The sequence below is a fragment of the Dipodomys ordii genome, unplaced genomic scaffold (genome assembly GCF_000151885.1).
Source record: "Dipodomys ordii isolate 6190 unplaced genomic scaffold, Dord_2.0 Scaffold195, whole genome shotgun sequence".
Lineage (NCBI taxonomy): Eukaryota > Metazoa > Chordata > Mammalia > Rodentia > Heteromyidae > Dipodomys > Dipodomys ordii.
The window spans coordinates 650,350-663,319 of record NW_012267411.1 but is presented as its reverse complement, the minus strand read 5'-3'; the positions used below and the strand labels follow the sequence as shown (position 1 = coordinate 663,319).

At 36.0% G+C, this 12,970-nt stretch overlaps 1 protein-coding gene across 1 annotated transcript in view; it reads right to left on the bottom strand.

The window, feature by feature from the left end:
* Cog5 (component of oligomeric golgi complex 5) overlaps positions 1-12,970 on the bottom strand; it is a 206,515-nt gene that overhangs the window by 29,909 nt on the left and 163,636 nt on the right. The window contains exons 15-16 of the mRNA XM_013034737.1: positions 10,298-10,408; positions 8,701-8,763 (exon numbers count right to left, since the gene is read on the bottom strand). Of these exons, the coding sequence (XP_012890191.1) occupies positions 8,701-8,763; positions 10,298-10,408 (174 nt within the window). The remainder of the gene's footprint in view (positions 1-8,700; positions 8,764-10,297; positions 10,409-12,970) is intronic.

Here is a 12,970-nt window from a genome sequence, read left to right as displayed (position 1 = left end):
AACAGTCATGCTGGTTGCTTTAGTGTGGTCTTCTTTGTAACCATTTGGGTAAATGCCCAAAAGTGGGATTGCTGGGTCATAGGGGAGCTCTATGTGGAGACTTTTGAGGAACCTCCATACTGCTTTCCAAAGTGGTTGAACAAATTTACATTCCCACCAACAATGCAGTAAGGTTCCCTTCTGTCCACATTCCCTCCAGCATCTGTTGTTATTAGAGTTCTTGATTTTTGCCATTCTCACTGGAGTGAGGTGGTATCTTAATGTTGTTTTGATTTGCATTTCTTTTATGGCTAGGGAGGTTGAGCATTTCTTCATGTGTCTATTGGCCATCCTTCTTTCCTCTTCAGGGAAATTTCTCTGGAAGTCTTTAGCCCACTTATTTATTGGGCAGTTGTTTCTTTGAGGATTTGTTGTAGGGGGATCTGATTTGTAGATACAGAATGTAAAATAATTTATACATAGGGAAACTGAAGTGAAGTTAAGGAGAATGCCCAAAGCTACAGGTGACCAAGTGAAAGAGCTAAGATTACTGGGGCCTGCCTGAGTCCTCTGAGCTGTAGTTACAGCTCATAGAGAAGTTGGAAGAGACCTTAGAATGTGATAGGAATAAACAGACAAGGTTTCAAAAAGGAAGAGCAGGTTTTCAATTTATATAAAGCAAGAGTAACTCATATCATACAAATAACTATGGAAAAATACCACAAACACCTATCATGGGGCTTAGAAGACAGGAAAATACAGTTATGGAGAGGTATGAATGCTTATGACAACAACCAGAACAGGGTGTTTTCCATATTTTCTATCTCTGTGTCATCTAATAACACTCAGTAAAGGAGATTATTGTCAGTGTCAGGCAAGGCTGAGTAGTTAAAACTCACAAGAGAGGCAGGTGCTGGTGGCTCATGCCTATAATCCTAGCTAGTAAGAGGCTGATATCTGAGGATCTTGGTTTGAAGCCAGCTCTTGGAAATAAAGTATGTAGACTCTTATCTCCAATTAAGCACTAAAAAAGCTGGAAATGGAGCTATGGCTCAAGTAGTATAAAGCATGAGCCTTCTAGTCTTGAGCCATAAAGCTCCAGGTCAGAATCTAGGCCCTGAGGACAGAATCTAGGCCTCAGGACTGACAAAACAAACAAACAAAAGTCAACACCAACAATTACAACAACAACAACAAAAACCTATAGGAAAAAAATAACAAAAACCTACTATCTTTTGGAGTAAAGGAAACCTGGGACAGTCAGAGCGGCTACAAAGTGAGAGAAGAACCAGAGAAGGACAGAGAATGCCTACATTCTATGTTTAAATGCAGCAGTAGTACTATGCTGACTCATAAAACACACATTTTAGAGCAAACTAAAGGTGATTTTTCTAATAAAAAGCCAGTCAAATGATCCAGACTCCAGGATTATCAGTAAAGAACCTCAGTGAGATTTTTTTTTTTTTGCCTCTCCCAGGGCTTGAACTCATGGGCCTGTCCTGGGATAGTGCTCTACCAACTAAGCCACATTTCCACTTCTGGCTTTTCAGTAGTTAGTTGGAGATAAGAGTCTCATGAACTTTCCTGCTTGGGCTGGTTTTGAACTTTGATTCTTAGTTCTCAGTCTCCTGAGTAGCTAGGATTACAGAATCAGCCACTGGTTTCTGGGTAGATTATTTTAAAAATAAACTTACACATAAATATGCTACTTGGGGTGAATTTCCCTACTCTGTTTCAAAGGTAGGAACCAAGGAAGATGCGTAAAGTAGTAATTGAAATAATAGGAAATCTCAGCAAAATGATTCAAACTGAAAAGCAAGCAACTGGGAATTTTAAACTAAACATTACTCTACCTGAAACTTAAAAGTTGACTGAATAGACTATTCAAAAGAACTGAGATAATAAGGGAAAAGTCAATGAACCAAAAGAAAAAAAATATCAAAAAACAATTGAACTTATGAAACGATGCCAAAGGTCTAATATATTGGTAACTGAAATTCTATAAGTAGACAGGCAGACAACTACTAGCAAGATAAAAGACCTAAACATTCCCAAAGTAGTGAAAAGTACAAACTTATCAATTTGAGATAATTGGAAAATCCCAAATAGGATAATTTGGAAGACAGCTATGTAGAGGCATATCAATCTACATTAAACATAAAAGGTTAATTAATATCAGGTAGTTAATAAGATTAATATCAAAACATAATGCAAAGTAGTATTAAAACAATTAAAGAGCTACAAATGTTCCTTTATCAAAAAGGTGGAAAAATGATAAATATGTAAGTAACAAACGCTAACCAACAGAACAAGTAACAGAGCATCAAAACAGACAAGAACTAACAGAATTAGAGTGAAATAGTCAAGTTCATAACCTAGTATTTCAAACTGAATGATGATAAACAATATTAACATTGCAATGACTTGAGGGAAATTTGTATTTTTTAAAAAATGTTTATTTTGTAGGAAAAAGACCTAAAGCCGGTAATATAAGGTCTGAACAAAATCTAAAGAAAGCAAAGAATATCAAGGCAAGAGGAAGGAATTTTTTTTTTAAGCTACAAGTAAAAATCAATGAAACAAGAAACCAAAACCAGAGAAAATAAAGGTCAGGGTATTTTTTAATCAACAGTGATAAAATGCTAGCTTGATTAGAGCGGGGGGGGGGGGGAGGAGGGGCGGCGCAGTTTGGAAAGGAAACAAATCAATAATATCAAAGATTTAAAAAAAAGATATTGCGATATGCCCTAAGACACTGAAGGATAGTAGGTGAATATTATGCATATTATTCTAACATAAATTCCTTTAAACTCATCAAGTATCCATTTTTTTGTGGGGGTGGGGTGTCAGTCATGGGGCTTGAACTCTGGGTCTGGGGCTGTCCCTCAGCACCACTTTTGGCTTTTTCTACTTATGTGGTGCTGAGGAATTGAATCCAGGCCTGGCCTCATGCATGCAAGGCAAGTACTCTACCACTGAGCTACCTTCCCAGCCCATCAAGTATCAATTTTTTAAACTCTAAAACAAGTACAACTCTGAGGTGCCCTTTACATAGTAAACAATTACATTTGTAGTTATAAAGCTTCCTAATACAGAAAACTATATACAATCTAGATGGATTCACTAATGAATTCTACTAAACACAAGAAACACTCTATAAATTCTATACAAACTCTTCCAGAAAATGGAAAAAAATTCTAACCTCATTTATTAAGGCCAATATTAACTGGAAAAAGATAATACAGGAAGGAAAATCTATACTTATGAGTAGAAAGGTAAGTATCCTTAATAAAAATTAAGTAAATCAAACACAGGAATGCATACGAAGGATAATATGTCATGAACAAGGTTAGCATTATATTTGAAGTAAATTATTACAATTTATTAACAGAATAAAAGAGTAAGACCACACAATTATTTCAAAATTAAAGAAACAAATAATTTGATGAACACTATTTATAGCTAAAAAGTCCTAGCAAATTAGAAATAAAAGGAAATCTGTTAAATCTAATATCTAAAAAATACCTCGTAACCAACATCATTATGAATTTATACCTACTACAATTATACTTAAAATAATAAAATACAGGGGCTGGGAAGATGGCTCAGTGGTAGAGCGCTTGCCTTGCATGCCTGAGGCCCTGGGTTCGATTCCTCAGCACCACATAAGCAAAAAGAAAAAAGCCGGAGTGGCACTGTGGCTCAAGTGGTAGAGTGCTAGCCTTGAGCTGAAGAGCTGAGGGACAGCGCCCAGGCCCAGAGTTCAGGCCCCACGTCCGGACCCAAAAAAAAAAAAAATAATAATATTAAATTCCAAATGATTTCTTCCAAGTCAAGAACCAATCATCAAGATTCTACTTTCTCAATTCTATACAAAACTAGAGTTTCTATCCAGTGAAACAAGCTATGGAAAAAACAGCCATAAAGTTCAAAAGGAAAAAAAATAGTCTCAATTTGCATTTATGATAGTTCACACAGAATCATGGATGAGTTTTCCCACTTAGGGAAATGTTAAATAGGAAGAGAAGAGAGCATTTGGGGGAAAGTCTTCATGTCAAGGATAGGTAAAGATAAACAACTACCACAAGAAAGAGGAAAAATAATATTGTATATGCTCTTTATAAAACAGGGAAGTCTGTTGAGAGTTTCAAAAGGTTTATCTAAAATAGTCTACAACACACAAATATAAGAGCCCCAACAATCTGGAATATTCCTTTATATAGAACACTAAGCCCACATAGTAAGGGAGCAATGAATCATTGCCATGGACAAATTTAACAATACAATCACTATTTGTACAACACAATGTCTATAAAAAATGATCAGAATTACTGGGCAAAGGTTTAAATGCCACTTATAATCATGGTAGTTATAATGAAATGACTCCAAATGTATATTCAATTGTAAGTTTATTATATATCAGGTGCAATGATGAACCTCAAGCTTAAAAATAAAGTTTAAAGCTCAGTTCTTCTAGGCTCATGCCTGTAATCATAGCTACTCAGGAAGCTGAGATCTGAAAATAAAACTTTGAAGCCAGCCCAGGCAGGAAAACCCATGAGATGCTTCAGTTAAACACCAAAATAATCCCAAAAGTGGAGTTGTGGCTTAAGTGGTAGAGTTCTAGCCTTGTGCATGAAAGGTCAGGGCAGTGTCTAGGCCCTGAGTTTATGCCCCAGCACTGACACAAGAATAAATTTTAAAAAATTTTTTGTTCATAAAGGCATTCTTTTATTGTATTCTTTACTTGTTTTTAAAAATAAAAAATTTGAAAGTTTAATTTTGGATAAAATTTCAACAACATAAAGAAAATATTATATTTATTATATGTTCTTAGTTCTGATTTTATTGATCAGTATGTCTTTCTCTTTAAAGTAGTCTTTGCTAACTGGGAAGCCTAGCCTGCCAAGCCCAGAGTAAATTGGTGTTGTTTACTGTTCAAAGAGGGTAGGTTGAGAGATCAGGATGAAGGGAGTAAGTGATTGAGTTCAGGCCAGTCTCGGCTACATAGCAAATTGTTTAAAAAACCCAGAAAACAAAACAAAACACCTGCAATCCTAGTACTTCAGAAGCAGAGATCAAGAGGATTGTATTTTAAGAGTAGCCAAGGGAAGCTGGGCGCCAGTGGCTCATGCCTGTAATCCTCACTACTCAGGAGGCTGAGATCTGAGGATCCTGATTCAAAGCCAGCCCGGGCAGGAAAGTCCACGAGACTCTGATCTCCAATAAACCACTAGAAAACCAGAAGTGGCTCAAGCAGTAGAAAGCTAGCCTTGAGCTGAAGAGCTGAGGGACAGTGCCCAGGCCAAGAGTTCAAGCCTCATGACCGACCAAAAAAAAAAAGAGTAGCCAAGGGAAACAGTTATAGTAAACCAAGAAGTTGAGCACAGTGACTTGCATTTATGATTCCAAGTAGGAGGGGAGCTGTAGTAGGAGAATCGTTATCTAGGACTGATTACCGGCAAAAATGCAAGACCCTACCTGGAAATTAACTAAAGCAAAAAAGGCCTGAGGGTATGTATGGCTCAAGTGGTGTGCCTGCACAGAAAGTGTGAGGCCATGAGTTCAAATCCCTGTACTGAAAAAAAAAAGGCATTAAGAATACAGATTCAGAGAATTCATCTTAAAACTGAAGAATGTTTCTGTTTTAAAATTTTCCAGGTAGGGCTGGGATGTTGACTCAATGGTAGAGTACTTGCCCCACATGCATTAGGCCCTGGGTTCAATTCCTCAGCACCACATAAGCAGAAAAAAGCCAGAAGTGGCGCGGTGGCTCAAGTGGTAGGGTGCTAGCCTTGAGCTGAAGAGCTGAGGTACAGCACCCAGGCCTAAAGTTCATGCCCCACAACTGACAAAAAACAAAAACAAAAAAAATCGAGGTAATTTTTATCATCATGCAAAGTGAAAAGGCATACTATTTTAGTTGATGGGGCTGGAAATATAGCTTAGTGGTGGAGTGCTTGCCTAGCATGCATGAGCCCTGGGTTCGATTCCTCAGTATCAAATGAACAGAAAAAGTCAGAATTGGTGCTGTGGCTCAAGTGGTAGAGTGCTAGCCTTGAGCAAAACAAGTTCAGGGACAGTGCACAGGCCCTGAGTCCTCACCCTAGGACTGCAAAGGAAAACAACGACAACAACAAAATAACCCCACAGAAGTGATTTGTTCAAACTATAGGTTATGATTACTAGAGGCCAAAAACTTAATGTAGTAAGTCATTACCAGAACATTTTAATTTGTAATAGAATAGTATAGAAAATATTAAGTGTATCTCACCAAATAAGAGTAAGTCTTATTTTCTGAAGCTTTTTTGTCAATTACAGAAATAGTATAAAGGTATATTCTCTATATATGCATTACATGTATGTGTATATATTTATAAATGCTTATCAATAATGTATGGGATGATAAAGTAAAGCATACTTATTTTGGGAAACAATAAAAAAAACTACTGCTTGAAGATAGAAAATGTGAAAACATACAAAAGACTAACTGTTCCCTGCCTGCAACCAAGAATTAAAAAAACCCAAAACTTTAGATCTGTTATCTTGGTCCAATAGTCGAGTATAATTATGATCATTAACAAATATTTACCTCTTGCTAAAAAGTATTTTATTATGGCAGCTTCTAAATATTTAATCACAATCAGATGACCACATTGGGGAAAAGAAAAGGATCCAAGTATATCTGTACTATATTGGGGGAAAACAAGACTGTATCTTCTTATCCCACCTAAGCCTCCTGAGTGTAGAAAATGCAGGTGTAAGCCACCATACCTGACCAAAGCTTATTCTTAATTTTAGTCTTAGTTTTCTGAAAAAGATCACCTATGTGGACTAGATCTCAAACTGGCTATATAGCCTAGGCTGACCTAAAGCTTTCAGTCAAATCCATCCACATATGAATTCAGTTTCGTTACATTTTGCTGTTAAATCCCTACCCACTAAACTACAGGCAGTACTTGGCCTATACTCATTACCTTGCTCATATAATTGTAACCCCTCTGTATGGTATTTTCACAATAAGAAAAAAAGAATTTCCTTTCTCCTTTATGATTTCTGATATCATATTCAATTTTCTTACCCACTCTACTGTTCTCTTCTATTCTCTTTTGTTTCTTCTTATGGATGATTCATAGCTATTCATCTTCCTCCTTCACCTTTTCTACCCTACTTTAGTTACCTAAATCCAGTCTAACAATTTGCATTCTTTACTTTTACTTTGTGTAGGTATATCATACCATTTTGGAGTTGTTATAGCTAAGCCAAGAGAAATTATTAATTGGTTAAATAGCTGAAATGTGATTCATATACAAGTAGTTTGGTTCCAAAGTCTCTGCTATATGGCCTTAGTTACGTTGTAGGTATTAAATAACATTTAGTAGGTGAATGAATAAATGGTAGTGGCAAGGTATAGTAGGCACAGGTCCTTTGAGTCAATACATATAAGTATACTAGTTATATGTATAAAATAGACACCATAATGTATAATTTGATAAGTTGTTTGTGTATGTGTCTGGAAAATAAGTGCTAAATAACAGAATCTACTGCTATTATAAGAATGAATTATTTGGGCTGGGAAGGTGGCTCAGTGGTAAAGCACTTGCCTTGCATGCATGAGGCCTGGGTTCGATTCCTCAGCACCACATAAGCAAAAAGAAAAAAGCCGGAAGTGGCGCTGTGGCTCAAGTGGTAGAGCGCTAGCTTTGAGCTGAAGGGCTGAGGGACAGCGCCCAGGCCCAGAGTTCAGGCCCCACGACCGGACCAAACAAAAAAAAAAAAAAGAATGGATTATTTGATTTTTTAAAGTTACCTACTGGTAAGTATATATGGCTTCAAATCTCAGATCAACACTATCTTTTTTAAAATTAAACTTCTTAAGCATTAGAAAAGAGTATATTTTAAAAATGGGAATATACTCTGATTTTATACCTTACAAATATACCTTCAAGTAGGGTTTCTCTGCCTTGGCATTATGACATTTTGAACTAGAGAACTGCTGCAGGGGTCCTTTGCATTGCACAATGTTGAGCAGCTTCTGTGACCTCCACTCACTAGATGAAACTATACCCCACCCTTAAGTCTTACAACCCAAAATGTTTCCAGATAAGGTCAAAGGTGCCCTGGGGGACAAAGTACCCTGGTGTAAAACTGCTACTTCACTGGGACAATACTAGGCAATGCTGCCCTCAATAGACACTTGTAATGGTTGCTTCTGTGTATGCAATTATCACAAGCAGAACACAATCTGTAGATTCAAAAGGGGACTATTTTTAAACTCCAGAGAACACAAACATATATATATATATATATATATATATATATATATATATATATATATATATATATATATATCCCCTTCAGGATAATTATCAACATGTTACTTTTGGTGTATATAAAGGATTTTGAATTATAATTATTTTTTTATTTTTTTTTGTTGTTTTTGGTCGTGGGGCCTGAACTCTGGATCAGGGTGCTGTCCCTCAGCTCTTCAGCTAGCATTCAGGCTAGCATTCTACCACTTGAGCCACAGCACTACTTCTGGCTTCTTCTGCTTATGTGGTGCTGAGGAATCAAACCCAAGGCCTCATGCATGCAAGGTAAGCACTCTACCACTGAGCCACGGTCCCAGCCCTTGAATTATTTTTAAAATATAACATCTTCTACTCATCCAAACAATTCTAAAACCACTGGATATATATAATCAGAATTAAATTCATTTACCTTTAGAGCTGAAATGATAGTTTGTTCAGCTATTGGTGGGAATGAGCTCTGACTGGAAACCACCTAGAACAAAATTTGACCCAGTTACAGTGTTGCTTAAGTCATTTTTTTGTAAACTCTAATTCTGAGCATAACATTATCAAGCTGTTTCCATAGCTACATTGAAATATTGTTAATTTATTATTTCAAATGTGATTAAAATTATTAGATAAAAATATGTTCATATATAAAGTAAATATATTCCAAATAATTAAAACATTAATAATTCTAGGAGCTGAGGTCCATTAATTTTAATTATAAAGTTTTTACTTGAAAAGGCCATAATAAAACCGTAATTATTTCCTTTAAAATATTCACTTTTCTTTAGGCTGACACTTATTTTAATAAGTCTTTAAAATACAAATGTCAGGTATTTCCATTTTTACAAATCAATAAAAAAAATCAATAAAGATATTTAAACCAGGCTAAATAAAGCAATCTGTAATTGCTTGTGATGCTTTTGAGTAACGATTAAAGGAAAAATCCATAAGACTTCATCTTAATGTATGAAGTGGGATAAGTGATGGTGTGTGCTTGTCATCCCAAGTTGGCAGTAAAATATAGGAGAGTAGTGGTCCAGACATGCATCTGAGCAGAAAACAAGACCTCCATTTCAAAAATAACCAATGCAAAAAAGGCCTGGAGGTATGGCTCAGCAGTATGGCACCTGCTTGATTGGCACAAAGTCCTGAGTTCAAACCTCAGTACAAAAAAAAAATGAAGAAACAAAAAGGAATAGCATTTAGAATTATTCCAAAATACAACCTCATATATTCAACTTGTATTAGGAGTTGAGTTTTAAAAGAAATAATCACCTAATATGACTGTGCATAGCATTTATATTGTATTATTATATATAATCTAGACAGGATTCATCATAAATGGAAGGATATACATCTATATACACATAGATATACATGCACATATGTATATACATACATATACCTACACACATAATAGGTTATATGCAAATAGATGCCAATTTATGTAAGAGATGAGTATCTGGGTTTGGTATCCATGGAAGGCAGGGAGAGTTTCCTGGAACCAATCTCCTCATTAATAATGACAGATGATTGTCTACAGAGGCCAAGTATGAAAGTTTCACCATTTCTTTGAAATACTTTAGTAGAAAAATAGCAAAAATTATGAAATATATGATATTCATTCTGAAATAATTTACTTAATAAACTTGGTTAGCTTGAAGGTCTCCATTTCATGTACTTGTAAACCATATATATAGACAAAAAGCTCACAAATAATAAAAGCCAGGGTGAAAGAATAATTATCAATATGTTACTTACGTTTAGTGTATATAAAGGTCTTTGAAATGTTTTAAAATATAACATCTCCTATTCATTCTAAAACCACTGGATATATAGAATCAAAATTAAACTAAATTCATTTACCTTCAGAGCTGAAATGACCCTCACTGACATTTTCATTGCATTGTTTTCCAATAAACTAAGTAATAGCTTGTAAACTGCCTAAATTTCAGGTTTGAAGTACCTAAAGATGAAATTAAGTCAAAAAATCTACTTAAAATAAAAATAAAGGTTACCTTTGTGACTGATTGGTACAACTTATACAGTGAATTTACTACTGCCACGTTTCTTTTCTGTCCTTCAGTAAGAGGCCCAATCACCTGACTTGCATCTCCTTGTGTAGACAGCTGTAAGAATCCAATACACAATCATATTACCAAAATGGTAGCATTTCTACTTTTTCTATAACAAGAAGTTCATGCTTGACTCCTTCTACTCCCCTTCCCTCTCACAACAAGTCTCTAACAGAGATAAAGCCATAGAGATATAAGCCCAATTAGTTTGCACTGGAAGAAAATCTCTTATACTTCATGGCTGATGACTTCTGAGGCAGGTGTGAATTAATGCTCAGTGTACGAATACCTATTTTGATACATGAACACAGTAATTCTAAGGAATACTTTCTGGCAATAGCGAACAAGCTCCTTCCTTCAAGAACTCAAATATAAGAAAACAGAAGCGAAAAATAAACCTAAATTACACACACACACACACACACACACACACACACACACACACACGTATGTCTACAGGACGGCCATTTTATTTTTATTTTTTTGAGGTTCAAAGAAAACAATAAAGAATCATGAGTGGGACATTATGGACACAAAGGAAGACTGTCTAAATATGGTGGCTCCAACCTTTGGTGCCAAAGGTTGACAGCCATTTTTATACTCCAAAGAAACTGGTAGTGGTAGTTCTTGTTTTCTTTTTAAAAAGGAAGTTGTCCAAGATTACACAATGTGCATATGGCCAACATCAGCATAATATTTTTAAATGCATGGATCGTAAAGAAAAGGGCATGGAATATTTTATTCACTGAATCTATATCTATTACAGTTCAGGCTTAGGATAAAAATCACATATCAACCATTCCAATGTGGATCCCATTTTAATTCAATTCCCTATAACATTATTTAAGGGTAAATTAAACTTGACCAAGCTATAATGTAACTCTTCCCGAATGTGGACACAATTTCAAAAATATGAAAAATTGTCCTTTTTAGGAGTTGAAACCAAGGGCATTTTCCTATTTTAATAGTAGAGAAAATAAGAGAAAAATATACTGTTAGAGATGGTGGGCGATGCTTGTAACACTAGCTACTTAGGAGACTAAGATCAGGAGGTTTGAGGTTGGCAAAAAGGTTGGGAGACTTGTTTTCTACCAATAAAAAGCTGGACAGGGTGTCATCCATCTATCATCCTAGCTATGTGGGGGGTATAAGTAGAAGAACTGAGGTCTAGGCTAGCCTGGACAAAAAGTGAGATCTTTTTTAAAAATAATAAAAGCAAAAAGGGTTCAACTGGTAGGCATCTGCCTAGTAAGTTAAGGCTCTGAGTTCAAACCCTAGTACTGCCAAAAATGAAACTAACAAAAATAAACCTACTTTTGTCTACTTTTCATTTTTTGTTTTTATGCATGCAGACACGTTAGTGTATGTGTGTGCCAATCCTGGGGGTTGAACTCAGGGACTGGGTGCAATCTCTGAGCTTTTTTGTCCAACGCTGGTACTCCACCACTTGAGCCACACAGCTCTACTTCTACCTTTTGGGTTTATTTTTGTTGTTGTTATTTTATTAAGTAGTTAACTGTAGATAAGGGTCTCACAGACTTTCCTTCTCGAGTAGTCTTCAAATGGTGATCCTTAGATCTCAGCCTTCTCAATAAGTAGGATTAGAGTACAAACACAGGCCAATGGTGCCTGCCTATGCAGACAACTTTTAATGAGTTACTAGCATATAAATTGTATCTTAATAAAGCTGTGGTGTTGGCTCATGCCTGTAATCCTCAAGTCTCAAGAAGCTGATACTTAAGAGGACTATGGTTTGAAGCAAGCCCAAGCAGTACTAGTACATGCATACACAACACAAAGAATCAGAACCAGTCAGGTACTGGTGGCTCATACCTGTCATCTTAGCTACTCAGGAAGATGAGATCTAAGGATTGAGGTTCAAAGCCAGCCCAAGCAGAAAGTCAGTGAGACTCTTATCTCCAAATAATCAGTAATAAGCTAGAGGTGGAGCTATGGCTCAAGTGAAGAGCCCTAGCCTTGAGCAAAGAAGCTAAGGTCCAGTGGATAGGACCATAGTTAAAATTTCCCTTTGACTTCTGGGTCAAAGTGCCATTAAACTTGTTTACTTTCCAAATATTTGGAGGCATTTTCTAGATGCCTTCTAATTTTTTTGTCTAATTATCTGTTATTTGGGTAGAAGTCACAGATATATGGAACATTTTCTATGCAGTTGACTGAACGATTTTCAGGTGCAGCATTTTCCCAGAGAAACTTTATATAACATTTTATAATTTCTTGGGGTTCCCAGGTCCCCTGGAACACAGTTACTAATCTGCTAGATTAACAATTTACATCCTAAGATACTGAAAAATGCTAAAGAGATTACTGAGGGGAGAGAAAAAGAGGATTTTATTTTTCTGAATCCCACCACAGAGAATCTTTCTATATGCCACCACGTGTCATTATTGTTTAGGTATGTTTCAGAAAACACTCAAAACTCGTACAATCTTGTCCTAGTGAACTGAATGAGATCGTCCTACAGAATGCTGTGTCTAGTATATTAAAAGATCTCAAAGACAATAGTGCTTTTTTTGTGTGTGTGCTTGAACTCAGGGTCCAGGTACTGAGTTTACGTGCTCTACCACTTGAGGCTAGTTCAATTTAAGGCTAGCACTC